Below are 26,092 nucleotides of genomic sequence, written 5' to 3'. Positions count from 1 at the left end.
AGACAAAGATAATTAAGTATATCCCCCCCAAATAAAAAACATAACATTTAATCTCCTTCCAAAGAGGACCTTCACTCACCTGGACAGTAAGCAATCTAGAAAGTCATCATTCAAAGGTAGCCTAAAAGACTTGCACATCCTTTTGATGTCTTTGGTGGGTAACACACCTTTTCTGTATTCAAAGAAAGAAAATATGCTTTTATGAATTTTATATCATGTTAGAAGAGTTATATGCTATAGGAAGGGAAATATAAATGTGATATATCCTAAAATGTAAGTATCAAAACAGCATTGGAATTGAAAGTAAGGAAAAGAAGCCATACTTCATTTCATCCATGGTTTCCACATCTAGGATGTCCAGTCTATGCTCAGAAAAGCCTTTCAAGTTTCAGATTCTAATTCTTAGTAGGTAGTGGTACAGCATATTAAAACTGTAGCCACGAGTGTTGCTCTAAGTAACTGATCTGCATTTTTGACCACTAGTCAAATTGATTTTGATATCTGAAAATATCTCCTAATTAGACAGGCATTTAGAGTCTCCAACACAAGTATAATATAACTTGGAGGTATTTTTCTGGACTTTTCCTTGGACTCAAACCTAACTGGGATAGTCACTTTGATTTTCTCAGAATCAAGTTGTGTTCTCTACAGGAGACCCAAAGGTCACTTCACACAAAGTAAATTCTCCAGTGTTCTCAGTCAACCAGTGTTCCTTCACGAACACACAAAATTAGAATCCAAAAGAAAATAAAATGGGTTTTTTTTCTGGAATAAAGATGTTGAGATCTAGAATCCAAACATATCAATTTATATATAAAGTATAATCTGGAACTAGAGGGATGGCCCAGTGGTTTAAATGCTTGCTGCTCTCTCAGAGGCTCCCAGCACCCATGCTATTAACTCACAGCTGTAACTCTCTCTCCAGGGGATCTACCACCCTCTTCTGACCTCCGCAGTCACTACAGTGACACGCACACAGAGTAACAACAAAAACACATATACATAAAAACGAAAACTCTTTTTAAAATGGAAAGTGAGCAAACATGAGCAGTGCATTAGGAAAAGATCACACAGAGTTTCATTGTTTCCACAATCCATAGAAAGTTTATCGGCAAGGTCTCTGCCCTGTGTATTATAAAAGCCACAGTTTATAAATCCTAGTTAGTTAGTACCAAAATAATATAAAGATAAAGGCTCATCATTAAACCCAATAACATTTTCAAATATGCATTTTAGTCTAAAGTACCTAGAAACAAGAGAAAATGAAAGATATTCATTTAAAACCTATTTCTTTTAAAGATAGACAATCTCCTCTATCTGTCCTATCTCCTATGACTTAAGACAGTTTTGCTAAAAATGTTTAGTATGATGAAGCATGTCAATTTTCTTTCTTCGTTTTCATAAAAATATATAAACTTCTTTACTACTTAAGTTCATAGGAACTTAAGTGATTTATTTGAATCAATAAAAGAAAACTTACTTTTCTCTGTCTTCATACACACAGTTATAAATGAACATGTCAAAATTCTCAAACATATTTTTCTTGAACTTTTCATGGGCCTGTGCAATTAAGTATGTTAAGTCTGAGTCCATAATTTCAGGCAAACGATAGTGGCGTGCAATGGTTATGAATTCTTGGTCTATGAGCTTCCCCATAGTGATGCTCATCAGGATATCTCTGCGAATAAAGTGGAAGAAACAACATTCATAAAATGACATAGAAGAATATTTTCTGCCTGTTAGTTAGGTTCAAATTCCATTTTATAAAACTTGCACTGTATTTCAGGGACAATTATTTTTGTTAGTTATTTTGACATTATTTTTCTCCCTTTGTCAGCACTAAGAATTGGATCCAGGCCTCTGATATAGGAAACAAGCCTTATAACACTCGGCTTAGTCCTTTTAATATTGTTATCATTATTTTCTTTTTGAGATGGGGGGTCTTAGTAATTTACTTAGGCTTGAACTTGAGATTCCCCTGCCTAAGCTCCTAATTAGGTCAGATTACAAACCTGTGCTATCAGGTCCACCAATTATTTCCTTGAGTTAATCCATATTCCTAATTTAGGAACATCAAAAAAGACACCAACACTATCATGGAAAATAATAAACATCACAATATCTAAATCAAATATTATATTCACTTTGAGAATAATATGCAATGAGGAAGTTAGCTGTTTAAATGCCTGTCACTAAGTATATAACTTGGTTCAATGTCTCATCATCTTCCTTATAAGAAATAGTAACTGACTTGGGTTTCTGTTTTCCCAGGACACAGGATTTGTAAGTCAATAAACTAGAAGGATATTTTGAAGAGGAGAAAAGCAGTTGTTCACATTTCTGTTGCCAAAGTAAAAAATGATACACCCTGGCAATGAGAAAAACTCAGAAGAGTCATATAAGAGTTCAATTCCCTGACTCTTTAAAAGACAAACGGCAATGAGATTATTTAGCAGTGTTAAAGAAGCCAAGCAACAACATATTACTGGTGATGAGGATACAAAGCCTAACATATTGTCTGTACTGTTTTCGGTACATCATCTGTATGAAAGCTATAAATTGTTCTGCCTGCACTAGGAAGAGCTAAATCAAAATCATTAAAATGAAAAATGTCATGGTGGTTACATGAATAAACTTTCACAAAAAAATTGACTTACTGGAAAAATTTAGTTCTTAAAGAGTCCCAAATAAACATGAGAAAATGGAATTTCATTTGTTTTTCTACTATACTTGGATCTTTCAGATTAATAGCCTTTAGTTCTTTTAGATATTTCTGGTCATTATCATTATTAATTAAGGATCTCAGAAAGCTATGTATGGTGGTACTGTTAAAAGTCTTGGGGAGGCTGAGGTAGGGAAATTGCTAGGAGTTCAAGGCCAACCTGGGCTACATAGAGAGATCAAATACCAAACATACATACACATGGGGAGAAGATGATTGGCGAATATGAATGAAAAATTATAAATGAATTAATGAATGAATGGTTATCCTAATCCTAAATTTCCTGTTCTAGAATCCATAATCTTGACATTATCCAAAGGAACTTCATTTTACATACAGCTCATGCTATTGAGGTTTTTCAGCTTAGTTTTAGTATTTTCAATAGAAGCCAAAATCAACAAAAAGAATCCCCCAACTTCAGTAATTCAAGCCAATCAATCAGTACTATTAGCAAGGGATATTCTTTGTGGGAAACACAATGAAAAGCATATTGTCATTTAAATTACTCAGACTCTATACTATAGTTAGGTTCTCTAAGCACAAGCTAGCAGGACCAAATAAAAGAAAAGCAATAAAAACTTCTACCATTTGCTGAAGAGCAGTATAATGGTTTGTATATGCTCAGCCCAGCAAATGGCATTATTCAAAGGTGTTTTAAGTTCGGCCTTGTTTGAGTAGGTGTGGCCTTGTTGGAGTAGGTGTGTCACTGTGGATGTGGGTTTTAAGACCCTCACCCTAGCTGCCTGGAAACCAATATTCTACTAGCAGCCTTCAGATGAAGATGTAGAACTCTCAGTTCCTCCTGCACCACGCCTGCCTGGACACTGCCATGCTCCTGCCTTGATGATAATGGACTGAACCTCTGAACCTGTGAGCCAGCCCTTAATTAATGTCTTTTATAAGACTTGCCTTGCTATGGTGCTTGTTCACAGAAGTAAAACCCTAACTATGACAAATAGCAATATACCAGCTCCTACGCTACGCTACTATTATTCATATTTTACAGATGCAAATATGTTAAGTAATCTGCTCTGTTTTCCAAAAGCTAGAATGGAAACCTAAGTATCTGACCTCAAAACCTAGTCTCCTGTGTATTACTCTATGCACTCTTTTGCTAGGACAGAATATAGACTGATAGAAGAAAGGCTTAGAAAAAAGAACTTCTTGAAGAACAAAAGATTTTAATTGAACTGTATGTTCAGAGCTAGAAATCAAATCTAGTTCATTGCACATACTAGGCAAGAACTTTATTAATGATTTCCAGCCTTGAGCTGAGTTTATATATGGACTACTTTTCTCTTTGCAGAACATACTATGAATTATTTTCCCCCCAAATTCATGTGTTGAAAACTTAAATTCCAAATAAATGCTGCTGTTATTTGGAGAGAGAATTAGGGTTAGATAATCTCATGAAGATGGGCTACTAAGAAGGTGTTTGTGGCTTCATAAAAGGAAGAAGAGAGCCATAAGTTAGCATACTTGCTCTGCCATGCTATGTGATACCATCAGTCATGTTATGGCACAATAAATGAAAGCACCTTATCACATAGCAGCATCACAGTTTTTGACTTCCCAGTCTCCAAAATTCTCAGCCAAACATGATTTTTTGTAAACTACTTGTCTTAAATAGTTTGTTATAGAAACAGAAAAGTGGAATAAGACAACTTACTGACCTCTGTTTGAGAACTGAACTTGGTGAACACAATTTTAGAAACTCTGAGTCACTAACTATCCCTGACAAAGGACTAACTGAACATAGGAGAGTATTTGCAAGGAGAGACCTGGATCATCAACTAAACTATCAAGGAAATAAACACTCATGATAGTGGATAAAACAAACAGCATTAATAGTGTAGCTCTTGGTATCACTATGTTACTCTATGGATAAGCATAGTGTGACCCCAATAAAACACCAGATATTGGTGACTATATAACATGGAAGAAAACAACAATCATGGGACACATTTTTGTAAAACATCAGGGGAATTATCTCAGATTGCCTCCTTTTTATAAAATATTTTTGTGATTTTTCTGAGTCTCTGCAATATGGAAATATTTCTTTTACCTTTAAAAGGAGAACATAGCATAAAAGAGGAACAAGTGGTATACCCCCATGATGATTTGCATATGCGCTGCCCAAGAAGTAGCACTATTAGAAAGTCTGGCCTTGTTGGAGGAAGTGTGTCACTGTGGGCTGGAGATCTTGGAGAACCTCCTCTTAGCTGCCTGAGGATGCCCAGTCTGTTCCTGGCTTCCTTCCAACGAAGATACAGAACTTTCAACTCCTCCACACTATGCCTGCCTGGATGCTGCCATATTCCCACATTGATGATAACGGACTGAACCTCTTAACCTGTAAGCCAGCCCCAATTAAATGTTGTCTTTTATAAAACTTTAATAGGTCATGGTGTCTGTTCACATCATTAAGAGCCTAACTAAGACACACCCACGACAAAAAGCAAGGAAGAAGGGAGGGAGGAAGGAAGGAAGGAATAAAGGAGAGAAGGAAGAAAGGAAGGAAGGAAGGAAGGAAGGAAGGAAGGAAGGAAGGACAGAGGGAGGGAGGGAAGGAGAGTGAGAAGGAGAGAGGGAGGGGGAGAAAGAAGATATTCACAGCAGTAGCTAGAAATTTTCAATACACTTCTAACTAAACTTATTATAGTACCCCCAGATCATAAAAGTTTATTTTCCTTTTCATTGCATAAACTGAAATTATCCTGGCTTCACTGCAGCTCAAATTTATATCTGTTGGGTTTCCTGTATGCTTGTTTTAAATAGCTCAGTATCTCACAGCATTCCATGGCTTTATGTGAGAGCTACATAACCAAGTGACCCCAGAGTAGAAACAGGCCCAGTGCAGAGCCCCGCAGTGCTGCCTGTGCGGCTGCTATAGAGTGAGAGTGGGGACTCCAACCCAAGATGTCCACCTGGATGTCCATGCATCACACAGATATCCAAATGGTGGCTGCTACTATTTTGCCCTGCATTTCCCATGTTCCTTGGGACTCAAAACATCTTGCCAAACTTCAACCAATTTGACAAGAACAATTAGGAAATCACTGCAAAATAGTATGTCCTATTTTTTATTGTGGTACAGTATAAACAGCATAAAACATGCCATTTCTGACATTTAGGATATGAGTAATGCTGTACATTTCATAACCCCAAAGAACACCATACCCATTAAGCAGCTATTCTTTCATTCCTCCTACCAGCCCTCCCTACTACCTAGCAGCCCCTAATCAGCTTTCTGTCTTTGCAGATTTGCTAATGTTTGAAATTTCATATAAATAGAATCTTATGTATGCTTTTGTTATGGGGGTCATTCATGTAACATAAAAGGCTTTCCTACAGGGTAACATGTGTAAGTACTTGATTCTTTATTGTGTTGGAATAATATATCATTGTATGAATATACTATATTTTTTATTATTGGCATATTCACAAATACTGAAATTGTTGCTATCTTTTGCAAATGTAAACAGTGCTGCCATGAGTATTTTTGTACAAGGTTTTGTTTTAATACATGCTTTATTTAGTATTCTTTTGAAATAAGAGTTTGGCTACATAACCCAGGTTAGTGTTGAATTCATTTTGTAGTCTAGACTGGTCTCTAACTTGCAATAATCCTCCTGCTTCAGCCTCCCAAGTACTGGGATTACAGATATATACTGTCATGCTGAACTGGGCACCTGGTTCAAGCTTGGAGAGAATGCATGTACTCAAGAATACAATGTTTAGACAGTAATTGATGTTTAAACTATTAAGGAACTGTCAACCTGTTGTTTTTTTCACACTCCACTTTGGCTTTGCAAAGCCATAAAAACTAATATCTAGTTTCCACCAATCATAACCAGTCCTTATCTAAATATCTGGAGACCCTCAAATGAAACCTGATAGTGACATATTACCTCGTCACTTCTTATCCAGTCACTGGGGAGAAATGAAAATATCCTTTAAAAACTACCTAGTAAGTAGGTCAGCAGTTAATAGTATCTGCAGCTATCTCTTGCAGAGGAACCAATTATATTTCCTAGCACCCACAAACAGCCTGTAACTCCAGCCCCAGGAGATCTGATGCCCTCTTCTGGTCTCCATGTGCATCACACTCATATGCACAAACACATACAAGCACACATAATTATAAATAAAACAAATTCTTAAAAAAATCTAACCTACTAACTTTATTTATCTTGATGATTAATAACAAGTATCTTAAATATTCCAATGTCAAATTACTTTTGTCTTTACCAACACTGCACTACATTCCCTGAACTCACATTTTCTAGTTTAATGCCATGTTAATAACAGTATTGTTTAGTTAATATTAGAAAGTATACTGACACGATTCAGGTTCTGTAACCAAAATCACAAAACTGAAAAAAGTAATGCCAAGCTGTTGGAGGACAGTGAGGTAACTGCAGAATTCAGAAACAGGAAAGGCTAAACAGCCTGAGAAGCTTTAACCCCACTAGAGTCATCTAGTCAACAGTGAATCAAAACTTCATTTTAAAGGTTTGGACCTCAGGATATTTTCTTACATATCAAATCATTAAATTCTAAGCAATGCCTCTCAAATAAACTTTGTAAAGACGAGTTGCAGCATAAACAAGGCCTCAAGAGCCTAAGCCTTAGGCTCTAAGGCTTGGAAACAAAAAATCTTGTTGAGCCTAAATTAAAGCAAGCAGCATGTTTTGGTGACTGTTAGCACCCCTTTTCATTTCTTTCAATTTGATATTCATCAAGCAAAATATGTTTTTGCTTCCTCTAATCAGAAGTCACACATGGCTGGTCACATCCTGTACTCCCTCAGGCTTTCCCTCTACCTGAAGGCCAAAGAAATCCCCACTTTATTGTTGTTAACATTCCTGCATGGCATAATGTTGGATTAAGACATTGCCAGACAGCAGAGGGTGGCAGAGGAAGCTGGCAGAATGAATATATGTCAGGTAAACGAGAGATAAAAACATACATTGAAATGGGGCTAATAGAAATACATGACCAGGGATTCTTCTAAGGCCTAACTGTAGTTCAAAGCCATTTACAAAGCTCATCAGCCTCATCGAGAGCTAGGCCATTACCATCTCCATACCTAGGATGTACCGTCTTCACAGAATATATTTATAAACATATGCCGTTAAATGGTTTCCTCAAAAGCTATGCAACATGGTAACCTTGCCACTGAGGCCAAAGAACTCCAGGGAAGAGGGTCACTAAGGACAATAAGAAAGTCATCTTTGCCTGACAATGCCAGGAACCTGTTTTGAACTGGGAAATGGTGTGGGGGATCCCTAAATTATAAAATTACTCAGACCTGCATTAAAATTTCAGTCCAAATGATCTCTAATTTGCAGTAAACCAATTCTCCCCTCTGAGCCCCAGTCTCTATCAATGAAACTAGGAATGAGTATTGTGTCACAGACTTGTTTGCTTCAGGATCCTTTCAAGATATTAGTATGATCATACCAGTATCCTGTTATACCTTCTTATTGCTTATCATCTCTCCATCTAAGAAGCCAAAGCTTCCTGATATCCTCCAGGGTCAAACAAGCTGGTGTGGTCCTTCTAGTATGCTACTTTGTATAATTCATCCCGTATGACCCTCTAACTCTTTCCTCTGCCTTGAACCTTCCAAACTGTGCTTCTTGCTCTGCCTCAAAGAAGCTAGGCATGGGCCACTGCAGTTGCCATTTCTTCTAGCCATGACACTCTTCTCTAAGAAACTTCTAGCAGCTTAGATCTTGGGCATTTTCTCATCTGGTCAGATGTCACCTTGTCTATATGGCTTTCCTTGATCAACCCTGTTAAACGTTTGACACCTCCTCTAGAATTCTAGCCTCTTCCTAGCTATTTTCTGTTTCTACTATCCTCCTTTAGCCTATCAATGTCTTTGCACACCATCTAGAATGTATGGTTTACAAAGGCCAGGGCTACTTATCTATCCAATGTGCTAAATCTGCGCTACTTTACATAGTCCATGGAATATTCTAATCCCTGCACAATAAATTGTTTGTGAAAGACATGAAAACCTAGGGTTAAGTTAAAAAGCTATGAAAAGAAGTTAGCATAGTGATGGGAACGCCAAACAATAAATGAGAACAATTTTTATTCATATCTTATAATGGGGATTGTTTCAAGCTGCATTAAATGGGACAAGTGACATCTCTTAAGTAAATTTATCTTCAGGGACAGAGAACTATTTTTAATGACTCTGAAACCTCAGAACTTGTCTGAAGAATGGCTAGGGAAAATGGTCTGCTTGTTTTAAATAGTCATATTCAGAGAGTAAGTACAAAGGGATAAACTAACAAGCTCCAGGCAAGCCTTCCTTTATCTACTGGCTAGATCTCAAAACCACACCAATAAGAAATTTTTAGAAATCAAATTAGACACCCTCTTTCATTTCTAGGCTATCTTCATCTTGCTTATCTGTATTTGGCAGTGGTACCCAACATCTTAGCTGTAAATTCCACCCATTTCTGTCAAGATCTTAACAGTAATAAGCACACCGAACCTTGAAATATATCCTTTTGAAATGATACAATCTTATGACAGTATAATTACTGCCAAGTATATCTGCTTTGTAAATCTTGTTTTTGGATATATTTTCTAAAAGAGAGGTGCATCTGTATTGAAAACCATTGACCCTGATTTCTTATTGCACATAACTGTAAGCAGCTTATTTTCTCTTCATTACTAGTCTCATCTCATTTCACATTAAATGCTATGGCTTTTCTTGTTTTGACATACAGTAGAATGTACATGATAATTTTAATTTATTTAGTTTGAAATTAACTATGTCTTGGTGCACTCAACTCAAGGGCTGTTTGTGTGTAGCCAAACAAAAAGATCTTTTCATGCAGTTAAGAGCAATTGCTGTATATTATTAACAGCCTATTCTTCACAGACGCATACTTTTAGACGGCCTTTAGAACATTCAGGTATAATTCCACCATTTGGGATAATGCATTTAAATGAATTGACATGACAGTGATTTTCGCTGTTCATGTTGCTTACATTTTGTGAATATATCTATTTTGGAAAAGCAAATGCAAATCTAGGAGATGGTAATTAACTTGCAGTGTGGGTAGAAATGGATAAATAAGCACTGAATTTTCTAGCGAAGATCCTCATTTTCTGCTCCCTAGCTGGGCTGAGACTATCACAGGGATCATTTGTCTCCAGTAAACCCTGCTTCCTTGGCTTTGCGGAAGGAAGAGTTTTGCACCCAGCCCAGCCTGGCCTCTACTTCTCAATATCCCTGCTTCTACATCCCAAAATGCTGAGCTGCCTATGTGAACGATAACCCCATGTAAGCCCTGTACTACTGACAGATCATACATAGACTCCATACAACATGGGAGCCTATACCAACCATCTCTATGCTTCTAAACAACATAGCATTTTGACTTACTATCAAATGTTTGCAAATAATACAATCAAAATCATTTTTTAAAAGAGATGAGTAGGCTGAAGATTGTGGCAAACCATTCTGCTGACTGGCAATGCTTCGGTTCAGCCCTTCTATTTTCTAAGCCAAAACAACATTCAATGAAACTAAATAATTCAAAAGTATAAACAAGCAAATAGTTAAGGGTTAAAAAATTTAAATCCCTCAGCCATCAGGACTCACGGCCTGCCCAAAGAGAACTGAGCACCCAAAGGAGACTCAGGAGTGCTACTCCTCCTGAGCCCATGGTGAGTCCACACTCACTCTTCACTGACTATATGGGGAGGGACTGCCTAGAACTCTCGGGGCACAGGATTGCCTTACTGCTTGGGTCTGTATCCTTCAGGCCTCCATCTTAGCCCAGAGCTAGAGCCAGCCCATCACCATCAGGACTCACAGACTGCCCACAGAGAGCTGAGCATCCAGGATCGATCCCCTCCTGAGCTCACAGACCCACAGACACACAGGAGAGACAACGTCCATTCAGAGACAACAAGATCAACTTACATTGAAGAAGATGGCAAGAGGCAAGCACAAGAATCTAAGCAACAGAGACAAAGACAACCTGGCAACATCAGAATCCAGCTCTCTCACCACAGCAAGTAGTGTATATCCCAACACACCAGACAAACAAAATTTGGACTTAAAATCATACTTCATATTGATGATGGGGGGCCTGGAGAAACATGAATAACTTCCTTAAAGAAATACAGGAGAACACAGTATAAGCCCTTAAAGAAACAAAGGAAAACACAAGTAAACAGATGAAGGAATTGAACAAAACTATCCAGGATCTAAAAACGGAAAAGGAAACAATATAGAAAACACAAAGGGAGACAACCTTGGAAATAGAAAACCTAGAAAAGAGGTCAGGTGTCATAGACACAAGCATCACTAACAGAATACAAGGGATGGAAGAAAGAATTTCAGGGGCAGAAGATAAGATAGAAATCATTGACAGAACAGTCAGAGAAAATGTAAAAATTAAAAAAGCTCCTAACCCCAAAAATCCAGAATATCCAGGCCACAATGAGGAAAACAAACCTAAGGATAATAGGTGTAGAAGAGAGTGAAGACTCTTAATTAAAAGGCCCAGTAAATATCTCCAATAAAATTATAGAAGAAAACTTACCTAACCTAAAGAAAGAGATAACCATGAACATACAAGAAGGTTACAGAACTCCAAATAGATTGGACCAGAAAATAAATTCTTCCTGACACATAATAGTCAAAACACCAAATGTTTAAAACAAAGAAAGAATACTAAAAGCAGTAAGGGGGGAAAAACAAGTAAAGGCAGACCAATCACAAATATACCAAACTTCTCCATGGAAACAATGAAAGCTAGAAGATCCTGGACAAATGTCACACAGACCCTAAGAGAACACAAATGCCAGCCCAGGTTACTATATCCAGCAAAACTCTCAATTACCATAGATGGAGAAACCAAGATATTCCAGGACAAGACCAAATTTACACAATATCTGTCTACAAATCCAGCCCTAAAAAGGATAATAGATGGAAAATTCCAACACAAAGAGGAAAACTACACCCTGGGAAAAGCAAGAAATAATCCTCTTGCAACAAAACCAAAAGAAGAAAAGCACACAAATATTAATTCTACCTATAACAACAAAAATAACAGGAAACAAAAATCACTATTCATTAATATCTCTTAACATCAGTGGATTCAATACCCCAATAAAAAGACATAGACTACCAGACTGGATATGTAAACAGGATCCAGCATTTTGCTGCATACAGAAAACTCATTTCAGAGACAAAGACAGAAACTACCTCAGAGTAAAAGGCTGGGGAAAAAAATTCTAAGCAAATGGCCCCAAGGAACAAGTTGGAGTAGCTATTTTAATATTGAATAAAATATATTTTCAACCAGAAGTTATCAAAAAGGATAAGGAAGGACACTTTTTACTCATCAAAGGAAAAAACTATCAAGATGAACTCTCAATTCTGAACATCTACGCTCCAATTACAAGGGCACCCACATTCATAAAAGTAACTTCAATAAAGCTCAAAGCATATAAAACTCCACTAAAACTCAAAACTGACCTTATACTTAGTCATAAAGCAGGCCTCAACAGATATAAGAACATCAAAATTATCTCATGCATCCTATCAAATCACCATGAACAAAAATTTGTCTTTAATAGCTACAAAAACTACAGAAAGCCCACATACACATGGAAGCTGAGCAATGCTCTACTCAATGATGAAGTGGTCAAGAAAAATATAAAGAAAGAAACTGAAGATTTTTTAGTATTTAATGAAAATGAAGGCACACCATACCCAAACTTATGGGATGCAGTGAAAGAAAGCAGTACTAAGAAGAAAATCCATAGCTCTGTGTGCCTCCCAAAAGAAACCGACAAGAGCGTACACGACTTGACAGCACATGAGAAAGCTCTAGAAAAAAAAGAAGCAGTTACACCAAAAAGGGGTAGACAGAAGGAAATAATTAAACTCAGAGCTGAAATCAACCAAGTAGAAAAAAAAAGAACTATACAAAGAATCAATAAAACCAGGAGCTGTTTTTTTGAGAAAATCAACAAGATTGATTAACCCTTAGCCAGACAAGCTGGAAGGCAAAGAGAAAGAATCCAACTTAACAAAATCAGAAAAGAAAGGGGAGAAATAACAACAGAAATCAAGGAAATTAAAGAAAACATCAGATCCCAGTACAAAAGCTTATACTCAAACAAACTGGAAAATCTAGAGAAAATGTACAATTTTTTGACAGATACCAGGTTACAAACTTAAATGAGGAACTGATAAGCCATTTAAAAATTCCAAAACCCCTAAAAAATAGAAACAGTCATCAAAAGCCTTCCAACCAAAAACAGCCAAGGACCAGATAGGTTTAGTGCAGAATTCTCAGCCCTTCACAGAAGTTCTCACCAATACTCTCCAAACTATTCTCCCTAGAAACAGAGGGGATACTACCGAACTCATTCTTCAAAGCCTCAATTATGCTCATACCTAAACCACACAAAGACATAGAAAGAGAACTTTAGACCAATTTCCCTCATGAACATCAATGCAAAAATACTCAATAAAATTCTTACAAACTGAATTCACCATGATCAAGCAGGCTTCTTCCCAGGGATGTAGGGATGATGGTTCAAATTAAGGAAATCCACCAATGTAATCCGCTATAGAAACAAACTCAAAGAAAGAAAACACATAATCATCTCATTAGAAGCTGAGAAGGCATTTGACAAAATTCAACATCCCTTCATGTTAAAAGTCTTGGAAAGATCAGGAATTCAAGGATCATACTTAAACATAGTAAAAAGCAGTATACAGCAAACTAGAAGCCAACATCAAACTAAATGGGGAGAAACTTGAAACAATCCTATCAAAATCAAAAAACTAGACAAGGATGTCCACTCTGTCCCTACCTATTCAATATAGGTACTGGAAGTCATAGCCAGAGCAACCAGACAGCAAAAGGAAATTAAAGGGATACAAATTGGGAAGGAAGAAGTAAAAATATCACTATTTGCAGATAATATAGTATACTTCAGTGACTCCAAAAATTCCACCAGAAAACATTTACAGCTGATAAGCAACGGCAGCAAAGTGGCTAGATATAAAATAAACTCAAACAAATTAGTAGCCTTCCTCTACTCAAAGGACAAACAGGCTGAGAAAGAAATTAGGGAATCACAATAGTCACAAATAATATAAAATACCTTGTTGTGACCTTAACCAAGCAAGTGAAGAACCTGTATGACAAGAACTTGGAGTCTCTGAAGAAGAAAATTAAAGAAGATCTCAGAAGATGGAAAGATCTTCCATGTTAATGGATTGGAAGAATCAGTATAGTAAAAATGGCCATCTTGCCAAGCAATCTAAAGATTCAATGCAATCCCCATCAAAATTCCAAGACAATTCTTCATAGAGTTAGAAAGAGCAATTTGCCAATTCATTTGGAATAACAAAAAAACCCAGAATGGCAAAAACTATTATCAAAAATAAAATAACTTCTGTGGGAATCACCATACCTGACCTCAAGTTGTATTACAGATAAATCCTGATAAAAACCACAAGGTATGATACAGAGACAGGCAAGTAGATAATTGGAATAGAATTGAAGACCCAGAAATAAACCCACACACCTATGGTCACTTGGTCTTTGACAAAGGAGCTGAAAACATTCAATGAAAAAAGTACAATATCCTCAACAATTGGTGCTTGTTCAACTGGGAGACAGCATGCAAAAGAATGCAAATCGATCCATTCCTATCTCCAGCTGCAAAGCTCAAGTCCAAGTGGACCAAAGACCTCCACATAAGACCAGGTACACTAAAACTAATAGAAAAGAAAGTGGAAAAGAGCTTAGAACATATAGGCACAGAGAAAAATTTTCTGAACAGAACACCAATGGCTTATGCTCTAAAATAAAGAATTAACAAATGGGACCTCATGAAATTGTAAATCTTCTGTAAGGCTAAGGACACAGTCAAGGGAACAAAACAGCAACCAAAAGATTGGGAAAGGATCTTTACCATCCCTACATCTGAGAGAGGGCTAGTATCCAATATATTTAAAGAACTTAAGATGTTAAGACTCCAGAGAATAAAATAATCCTATTGAAAAATCAGGTACAGAGTTAAACAAAGAATTTTTAGCTGAGGATTATTAAATGGCTACAAAGCACCTAAAGAAATGCTCAACATTCTTAGTTATGTTGGTAATCAAATCAAAACAACCCTGAGATTCCACCTCACACCAGTTAGAATGGCTAAGATAAAAACTCAGGTAACAGCCGATGCTGGCAAGGATATAGAGAAAGAGGAACACTCCTCCACTGTTGGTGGGGTGGTAAGCTGGTTCAACCACTCTGGATATCAGTCTGGCGGTTCCTCAGAAAACTGGACATAGTCCTACCTGAAGACCCAGTTATTCCACTCCTGGGCATATACCCAAAAGATGCTCCAACATACAACAAAGACACAAGCGCCACCATATTCATAGCAGCCTTATTAATAATAGCTAGAAGATGGAAAGAACCCAGATTTCCTTAAACAGAGGAATGGATGCAGAAATTGATATACTTTTATGCAATGGAGTATTACTCAGCTATTAGAAACAATGACTTTATGAATTTCCTAGGTAAATGGATGGAGCTAGAAGCTATCATCCTGAGTAAGGTAACCCAGACACAAAAGAACACACGTGGTATGTACTCACTGATAAGTGAATAGTAGTCCCAAAAGCTCTGAATACCAAGAAATAATTCATAGACATTATGAAACTCAAAGTAAAGGAAGGCCAGAATGTGGATGCCTCAGTCCTTCTGAAGGATTTGAAGGAAGAACAAAACACTCAGGGGAGAAAATATAGGGACAAATAGAGGAGCAGGAATTAAAGAAAAAATGTACAAACTTCCTCACCTGGGGATCCACCCCATATGCTGCTGGCAAACCAAGGAAATATTTATGATGCCAAGAAGTGCTTACTGGGTGGAGCCTGATATGGATGCCTCCTCAGAGGCTCTGCCAGAGTCATACAGATACAGTTGCAGATGCTTGCAGGTAACCATCAGAATGAGCCTGGGGATCACAATGAGGGAGCTGGAGAAAGAACTGAAGAAGAAGAAAGGATTTGCAACCCCATGGGAAGAACATTATCAACCAACGAAACCCTCCAGAACTCCTAGAGACTAAAATACTAACCATTGAGCACACATGAATAGACCCATGTCTCCAGTTGTATATGTAGCAGAGGATAGCATTATCTGGCATCAATGGGAGGAAAGTCCTTTGGTCCAGTGTAGGGGAATGCCAGGGAGCTGAGGTGGAGAGGGTATTTGGGAGAAGGAGTACCTTCATGGAAGGAAGTAGAGGGGGGAGGGGGATAGGCCTGGTGGAAATGGGATAATATTTGAAATGTAAATATAGAGAATATCCATAAAAACTTTAAATCCCTAAAAAGAGTTTAGTATAAAATATATTTGCAATTTTAAAGAATTTAAATATTATATAAAAGTAAGGTTTTAAAGGGAAAAAGGGGGGTTGGGGATATAGCAGTGAAGGAACAAATGCTTAGTCTACTTGATGTTCTCATAGTGGGAAGAACACAGGGAAGAAGAAATGGAGAAAGGAAGATGGAAAGGAAGAAAGGAAAGAAGGAAGGAGGATATATACACTCCTGGCACTTCAAAACAACCAAACAAAACACAGTACACTTCTTTACAGTCTGTATTATATACATGGTTTTGCTCATTATTCTCTAAATAGAGGTAGATATATTTTATAACCTCCTTTTTTCTCACTACTATTATGACATTTCAATGTTATCAGTCCTTCCATATCAAAATCTTATACCATTGTAATATTTTAATAACTATAAAATATAATTATATTTCATGTATTTATTTCAAATATCACAAAGATAAAAGTGACAATATTTATGTATCCATAAATATTTGTCTATACTTAACAAGTGCTTCCTTTAGTTCATGTTTTAGAAATACACTTTAAAGGGCAAAAAAAGGAACATTTTAAAGGATTTTCTTCTGGTATTAAGTTACATCCACCTTCATATTAGCTCATAGCAATGGATTTTATCCATTTTATAGTCATTTTGTTTGGAATTGTAATATAATTTTTTTCTTTTCTTCCTAAGCAAATGCTCCATTCACAAATTCATTATCTCATTTTCTTTCATTGTTGTTACATAAAGGCCAAGTAGTAGATCAATTGAAAAGTCCTATTCTTCAGCCATAGCAACCCCCTAAATCCAAACTCAACGTGAAAGGTGATGTCATTTTAATGACTAGTTGAGGATTAAGCTTAAATAGGATATTTGTTCGAAATTTATTCTAGTGTATTCTGGATACATGTATACATTGCTATGGGCTCATTTCATTAACAAATTTGAGCACTAAACTTCTTGGCAACTGAAAGAGAAAAAGAAAGGAATGGAACACACTTAACTCCTGGCTCTCACTGCCTACAACCTATAGGTAGTCTCAGCCCACAAACAAAGCCAAGTAAAAGAAACAAAAACAAACTGGCTATAATAAAAGCATGACCAGAAGCTCAGAGAGGGTTTCCAGCATCTGGTCTGGCACATGTATATACTCAGGGAAATATGTCAGACATCATAGCAGAAGTCAGAGAGGAGCAGACCTTGAAGGTGAATGGCAAAGAACCACACTTCACAAGGCTGAAATAAAAGCAATAAGACGACACACTGGAGAAGCTGTGTTAAGAATCCTCAAGGTACTTCCTTTACAAGTGCTTCACCAGCATGGACTCATTTACTGCTCACAGCAATCCTCTCAGTAGACATTGAATAGCCCCATCTTATCAGTGAGACACTACTAGGGAGCTTTAGTAAGTTGGTCAAGGACTAGCACATAGTAGTTAGTGGAGCCAAGATTTAAACCAAGCTGGTCAGAATTCTTCAGACAACTAGGCTACAGTGTAAACAAAGCAAGAGATCAATTTAGAAATCTGACCAGTAAGGCCCAATCAGGAAACGCATGTATGTGAACCATGTTGTAACATCCTAGTTTTCTTCTGCTGATCAAAGAACTAACTGTCTTGAAGAATAATGAACAGGAGTGAGATGTCAGACTACACACCCAAGAAGCTGTAGGAAGGAAGGCCCACCATTGAGTACTACATGGCCAGAGAGAAAAGGGTGAGAGAGAAAATAGCTGAGACACACCAACTAGAGCTGCATGTGTTTTGCCTAGGAAAGTTGAGCGGGGTGGAAGAAAATGAAGAGAAAAATATACATGGTAACTCTGAAAGAAAAATTTCTGATATATGTTGAAGATCTATAATTTGAAAAGGTCAAACCTGAAGTTTTCCAAAATCAATCTATCTATCTATCTATCTATCTATCTATCTATCTATCTATCTATCTATCTATCTATCTATTTAGTGAAACAGGGCTTCTTTGTGTGTAGCCCTGAGCATTATGAAACCTGCTCAGTAAACAGGGAGGCCTTGAACTCATAGAGATCTGCCTGCCTCTGCCTCCTAAGTGCTGGGATTAGTGGCATGTACCACCACTGCCAGGAAAAATCCAAAAATTTAGAAGCATTCATTCAATGCTCAACATGCCATGGATTTTGGCACATTTCAGGTCTGGGGGTTGGGGATTAAAGATGGTCAACTGGTAAAGTCTACACAAATATTCCCTGATATATATATAGCTCTAACATCTAAAACACTTTCTGGTTCCAAATACTTCAGGGTCACAAGCACTCAAGGGATTAAATAAGAGATGATATAGTAGCTGAATAAAGGACTTTTTCTTGCTGTCACTTTGTGTTGTTCAGTTTCTCATGAAATGGCTGTTACAATCTCCTAATACAAATCATCTTTTTCAAAAGACTATAATAGTGGTTTGCTCATGAAATCTGGAACTCTCTTTGAATTCTGCTGTGCAGTAACTTAAAATTACCTTAAAACATCTCAAATCATTACTTACCTAATTATCAAAGATAAAGGTGAAAAATCATTATATTCCCAGATGACATGTGATCAGTTCAGCTGTCTCCCTGTCTTGGTAATTTTACTAGTGGCTACTTTTAAACTGTTTTAATGTCATCATTAACCTATCTAAAATGTTTTAACTTTCCATTTCCATGTACAGGCATACATGGGTCTATAAAACCTATCTGAATGGTCAACGTTATTTTATTAAAGTAATTTGTTATTTGGAACAACTGTCTGAGAAGTTGTTTTTGGTTTTCTTGAAGTTCTAAAGTCATTTCTCATGACCCATGCACAAGAACAGGAACTTGTCCCCACTTTGCTTACCCTCAGAGCATTGAAGATTTGATCCAGCACATCCTTCTATTACCTGCGGCCACAGCTTTCTAGTTTGTAGGTCAATGGCTGTGCTGCTTGGCAGTTGGTTTTATGCCCATTTTTCTTTGATGTTTATAAGATTCCTTTTTATGTCCTTTTAATCCCTTACCAGAGTATAGCAATCTCTTTTCTTATATTTTGCTTGGACAGTAAATTCTTCTGATTTCCAGATACAGTCTCCCTTTCAGTTTAGAAAAGGAAGTCCTAGGAACTGGAGGTGCAATGTCTCTATGATGTATCATGTGTATATCATGGACTAAATCCTAGATTTTATCCCCAGTCCTACCCACAAAACAGAAAGAAATGAAAGAAAAAAGGAAGGAAGGGAGAAAAGAAGGAGGGAGGAGGGAGGGGGATGGGGGGAGAGAGGGAGGGAGGAAAACAGAAGAATGTCTAGGTTGATGTCTATATGCAGGTGAGGGCTGGTATTAGTTAGCTCAAAGTGATATATGATTGGATAGTAGAGAGTGAGGCCGGGACAAAATTTTGGTAAGGCAGAAGAGAAGGAGAAATGAGAAATTCAAGATAGAGATGGCAGAGGAGGATGGTTTAGATCACAGTGAACTATATCAGTTTTATCTTGTCTAGGTGGATGGTTTGTATCTTTATTAATTAGCAGTGAATTTATTGTTTCGATGTATTGTGGATTTAACATTTGAATCTGTTTCATAAGTTATTGACTGTTAAGTCTTGTTTTTACTGGGCTATGGAGGACAATGTGGAAAAGCAATGGCTGAGAGTTGGCTAGAGTGTACAGATCCAGCTCGGGGCCTGAAGAACGACGTGTGTGTGTGTGTGTGTGTGTGTGTGTGTGTGTGTGTGTGTGTGTGTGTACAGCTTAGTAACTAACTGCCTAGAGGATTGCATGGTAGAGAAATAGACTGGGTTCCTGGTTCCACACTGGAGCTGCTCCCTCAGGGTGAGACCCCCCCAATAGTAACAGAACCTTTTTATTTTTTTTTATTTTTACTGCAACAAGGAAGAAGATGAAAGATGGTTTGCTACTTCATTATTCCCATCAGTTGCCTCTGACGTTACCTCTATCTCTGCTTTCTTCACTGTTTCAATGTGTGTATTGTATGTTTCTGATGATAATTCTCTAGTTTACTATCACATTTCTTTTATTGTTCAATCCCCCATTAGCACCTCATGGTTAGTTTTTAATTAAAAAAAATGTACTTTGTAGGCTTTAAATAAGACTTTTCTTTATTTTGGTCTGTTTGCTTCTCAAAATGGTGTATTCTTGATGAGAACACAAACAAACAAACACCAAATTTTCATGCAACAAATTATTTTCAGACTTTGTATGAAAATTCAGGTGTCACTTTCTTGTTGTTCTTCTGTGTAGAACTTTACAAAAATGTGTATACAATAGCCTGGGTGCTCATGGTTCACAAATGCCACAGGTTCTATCATAGATGGTTCCTGTGTGTAAATGTATATGAATGTATGTGTGTGTGTTTGCCTATCTATGAATATGTGTATGAGTCTATATATATCTGCATATATACTTGGAGTGGTTAAGAAAAGAAAGGACCCAATAAATCCTGGTCTAAATAAATGTGCCAAATCAGCAGGAAAAGAAATCTCATACGCTTATGGGAAGGAAGACTCAGGAGGGAGATATGCTTTTAACTTGGAGATCATGAAGCCACATTTGGACTGGAAGTTCAGATATGAAAATAAAGAGGGTGGGTAGCAGAATAAATCTGAAGAGCCTTGCCCAAATACCTTAACTCCTTTGAACACTGTTACAGTTCTTAGCAGTGACACAGTGCTAGTAACCTATAGCCAATTTGGGATTATGTTCAACTAATGACTAGTCATCAACTCCTATGCCACCATACAACTCCAAAAAGTACTAAAAACAAAATAATCTATTTCAAAAGGCTAGAAAGTTGGCTCAGTGGTTAAGTGGGCTTGCTATTCTTGCAGAGGACATAAGTTCAAGTCCTGGTAGCTCACAACTGCCCGTAATTCCAGCTCCAAAGGATCAGATACCTTCTTCTGGCCCTTGTGGACACCAACATATATGTACACATAGGTACACAAATGCACACCTGCCCACATAAATTTTTAAAAATAATAACTTTAAAAATATACATTCTATTTGTAGAATTTTTTTCTTTTCTGGTTTCTACTCACATCCAGAGCTGACCCTGTGTGACAGATCTCTATACCTAGATTCCATTGGGAGGGAGTTGATCCCACAGAAGTGTTGAAACACCTGAGAGCACAGAAGAAACCACCACCCTTGCTGAAAGTCCTGTCCCAAGAGGAACCTGCCCAGAGCACTCAGGACACCAGAACCTAGGAGCAGTCTGGGACAGTATCCTTCAAGTTTCTGTCTGAGCCTGGAGCTGACCTGGTTCCAGAGCACTCAGTACAAAGACCATGATGGGAAACAGCCAATCTCACAGGAGCACTGACACATCTGAGAGCAAAGGGGAGAACACCACCCCTGCTCAAATCCCTGGCCCAATAGGAAGCTTCCCAGAGCACTCAGGCCAAAGAAACTGAGGAGCAGCCTCAGACAGGTTACTTCTGGTTTCTGCCTGTACCCAGTGCTGATCCTGTGCCACAGCTATCTCTACCCATACCCTGCTGGTAGAGAACTGGTTCTCCCAGTAATGCTGACACATTGCTTACCGGAGGGGCAAGTTACTGTCAGAATCAGTAAGACCTGTGTGATGGTTTGCATATGCTTGGCCCAGGGAGTGGCACTAGTAAAAGGTGTGGACTTGTTGGAGGAAGTGTGTCACTCTGGGGATGGGCTTGGAGACACTCCTCCTAGCTGCCTGAGGATGCTCAGTTTGTTCCTGGCTTCCTTTGGATGAAGATGTAGAACTCTCAGCTCCTCCTGCACCATGCCTGCCTAGATTCTGCTATACTCTCACCTTGATGGTAATGGAATGAACCTCTGAACCTGTAAGCCAGCCCCAATTAAATGTTGTCATTTATAAGACTTGCCTTTGTCATGGTGTCTGTTCACAGCAGTAAAACCCTAACTAAGACAACCTGCTAACACCAGAGATAAGCCGAGGGGAAGAAATAAGTGGAAGAACCTAAGCAACAGAAACCAAGGCCACCTGGCATCATCAGAACACAGTTCTCCCATCACCGCAAGTCCTAGATACCCCAACACATTGTAAAAGCAAGATTCTGATTTAAAAATCACAACTCATGATGATGTTAGAAGACTTTTGAAAGGTCATAAGTAATTCCCTTAAACAAATATAGGACAACACAGATAAAACGGTAGAATCCCTGAGAGAATTACAGGAAAACATAGCAAACAGGTGAAGAAATTGAGCAAAACCATCCAGGATCTAAAAACAGAAATAGAAACCAGAAAGAAATCATAAAGGGAGACAACCCTGGAGACAGAAACCCTAGGAAAGAGATCAGGAGTCATAGATACAAGCATCACCAAAAGAATAAAAAGGATGAAAAAGAGAAACTCAGGTGCAGAGGATACCATAGAAAGCACTGACACAACAGTTAAAGAAAATGCACAATGCAAAAAGCTCCTAACCAAAAACATCCAGGAAGTCCTGGAAACAATGAGAAGATCAAATCTGTGGATAATAGGTATAAAAGAGAGGGAAGATTCCCAGCTTAAAGGGCCAGTAAATATCTTCAACAAAATTAGAGAAGAAATCTTCCCTAACCTAAAGAAAGATATGCCCATAAACAAGCAAGAAGGTCACAGAACTCTGAATAGATTGGACCAGACAAGAAATTACTCAAGTCACATAATAATCAAAACAGAAAATCCACAGAACAAAGAAAGAATATGAAAAGCAGTGAGGGACAAAGGTTAAATAACATACAAAGGCAGACCTATGATTATCATACCAGATTTCTCAAAAGAGAATTTAAAAGCTAGAAGAGCCAGGTCAGATGTCATACAGATCCTAAAAGAACACAAATGCCAGTCCAGGCTACTATATCCAACAAAACTTTCAATTACAATAGATGGAGAAAACAAGATATTCCATGACAAAACCAAATTTAAACAATATCTTTTCACAAGTCCAGCCCTACAAAAGATAATAGGTGAAAAACTTCAATATAAGAGGGGAAAACCAAACCCTAGAAAAAGCAAGAAAGTAATCTTTCAACTAGCCAGAAAGAAGACAGCCACACAAACATAATTCTCCCTCCAACAACAAAAATAACAGGAAACAACAATCACTGGTTTCCATTATCTCTCAACATAAATGGACTCAATTCCCCAATATAAAGTCACAGACAAACAGATTGGATAAGTAAGGAGGATTTATCCAATGTGCTGTTTATAGGAAACACACTTTACTGACGAAGAAGGAGACTTCCTCAGAGTTAAAAGGTGGAAAACAATTTACCAAGCAAATGGTCTCACTCAAAAAGCTAGAGTGGACATTCTAGTATGGACAATAATTGACATTTAACCTAAAGTTATCAAAAAAGATAAGGAAGAATACTTTATACTTCTCAAAGACAAAATCCACCCACACGAAATCTCAATTCTAAATATCTATTCTCCAAATGCAAGGGTACCTGGATTCATAAGAGAAACCTTACTAAACCTCAAAGCACACATTGCACCTCATACAATAATAGTGGGAGACTTCAACACCCCACTCTAATCAATGGAAAAATCATGGAAACAGAAACTAAACAGAAAAACAGTAAAACTAACAGAAGTTTTTAATCAAATAGATTTAACAGTTATCTATAGAACATTTCATCTTAAAACAAAATAATGTACTTTCTTCTCAACACCTCATGGTACCTTCTCCAAAACAGAGCATATAATTGGTCACAAAACAGGTCTCAAAAGATACAAGAAGACTGAAATAATCCCATACATCCTATCAGATCACTATGGACTAAGACTGGTTTTCAATAACAACAAAAATGACAGAAAGCCCACATACACATGGAACGTGAACAATGCTACACTAAAGGATAACTAGGTCAAGGAAGAAAGAAAGAAAGAAATTTAGGATTTTTATTTAGAATTTAATGAAAATGAAGGCACAACATACCCAAACTTATGAGATGCAATGAAAGCAGTGCTAAGAGGAAAACTCATAGCTCTAAGTGCCTCCAACAAGGAACTGGAGAGAGCATAGCATACACTACCAGTTTGACACCATACCTGAAAGCTCTATAACAAAAAGAAGCAAATGCACCCAAGAGGAGTAGACAGCAGGACATAATCAAACTCTGGGCTGAAATCAACCAAGTAGAAACAAAAAGAACTATACAAAGAAAGAACAAAACCAGGAGCTGGGTTCTTTGAAAAAAATCAATAAGAGAGATAAACCCCTAGCCAGACTAACCAGAGGGCACAGAGAGAATATCCAAATTAACAATGAAAGGGGAGACATAACAACAGAAACTGAGGAAACTAAAAAAAATCATCAGATCCTACTACAAAAGACTATACTCAACAAAATTGAAAAAGCTGGAGGAAATGGACAATTTTCTAGACAGAGACCAGGTACCAAAGGTAAATCAGGATTAGATAAACCATCTAAACTGTTACATATGCCCTAAAAAAATATAAGCAGTCATCAAAAGTCTCCAAAAATAAAGGCCAGAACCTTTAATAAAGGCTTTGGTGCAGAATTCTATAGGATATTCATAGAAGACCTAATACCAATACTCTCCAAACTATTCCACAAAATAGAAACAGAAGGAACACTCCCCATTTCTTTATCTGAGGCCCCAATTACTCTTATACCTAAACCACACAAAGACCTAACAAAGTAAAAAAAAAAAAAAAAAAAAAAAAAAAAAAAAAAACCTTCAAACCACTTATCCTTATGAATACCGATGGAAAAATACAAAATAAAATTCTTGCAAACCATATCCAAAAAACATCAAAAGTATCATCTATCATGATCATGTAGGCTTCATTCCAGGGAAGTAGGAATAAAGCAATATATGGAAATCTATATAATGTACTATATAAACAAATTCAAAAGACAAAAAAATGCATTATCATCTCATTAGATGTTGAGAAGGCATTCAACAAAATTAATACACCCTCATATTAAAGTCTTGGAAAGATCAGGAATTCAAGGTCCATATAAAAACATAGTAAAAGTATATACAGCAAACCAGTAGCCAATGTCAAACTTAATGGAGGAAAACTTGATGCAATCCCACTAAAATCTAGACAGGGATGTGCACTCTCATTACCTATTCAGTATAGTACTCAAAGTCCTAGCCAGAGCAATTAGACAACACAAAGAGGTCAAAGGGATAAAAATTGGAAAGGAAGAAGTCAAAATATCACTATTTGCAGATGATATGACTGTATACATAAATGACACCAAAATTTCACCAGAGAACTCCTGGAGCAGATAAAAAAAAAAAAACAAAACAAAACAACAACAAAAAAAAAAACTTCAGCAAAGTGGCTAGATTAATTCAAACAAATCAGTAGCCTTCCTCTACTCAAAGGATAAACAGGCTGAGAAAGAAATTAGGGAAATGACATCCTTCTACATAGTCCTAAATAATATAAAATACCGTGGTGTGACTTTAACCAAGCAAGTAAAAGATCTGTATACCAAGATCTTCAAGTCTCTGAAGAAAGAAATTTAATATGATCTCAGAAAATGGAAAGATCTCCCATGCTCATGATTGAGCATATTAATATAGTAAAAATGGCCATCTTGCTAAAAGCAATCTACAGATTCAATGTAATCCCCATCAACATTCTTAGTAAATTTTTCATAGAGTTAGAAAGAGCAATTTGCAAATTCATTTGGAATAACAACAACAATTACAACAACAACAACAACAACAAAAACCAGGATAGCGAAAACTATTCTCAATAATAAAAGAACTTCTGAAGGAATCACCATCCCCAATGTCAAACTGTATTACAGAGAAATATACATAAAAACTGTATGGTATTGGTACAGAGACAGAAAAGTGGATCAGTGGAATAGAACTGAAGACCCAGAAATGAACCCACATGTGTATGGTCACTTGATCTTTGAAAAAGGAGCTAAAACCATCCAGTGGAAAAAAAGATAGCATTTTCAGCACTTGGTACTAGTC

The 26,092-nt window shown here is 37.2% G+C and overlaps 1 protein-coding gene across 1 annotated transcript in view; it reads right to left on the bottom strand.

Moving 5' to 3' along the window:
* The window catches only part of EFHC2 (EF-hand domain containing 2), a gene marked incomplete at both ends in the record, with an annotated part of 180,032 nt that overhangs the window by 24,949 nt on the left and 128,991 nt on the right, over positions 1-26,092 (bottom strand). Inside the window, 2 exons of the mRNA XM_080910521.1 lie at positions 80-172; positions 1,481-1,678. Coding sequence (XP_080766647.1) covers positions 80-172; positions 1,481-1,678 — 291 coding nt within the window. The remainder of the gene's footprint in view (positions 1-79; positions 173-1,480; positions 1,679-26,092) is intronic.

Source organism: Micromys minutus, assembly GCF_963924665.1.
Source record: "Micromys minutus genome assembly, chromosome: X".
Classification (NCBI taxonomy): Eukaryota; Metazoa; Chordata; class Mammalia; order Rodentia; family Muridae; genus Micromys; species Micromys minutus.
This window is presented reverse-complemented; position numbering and strand designations above follow the sequence as displayed.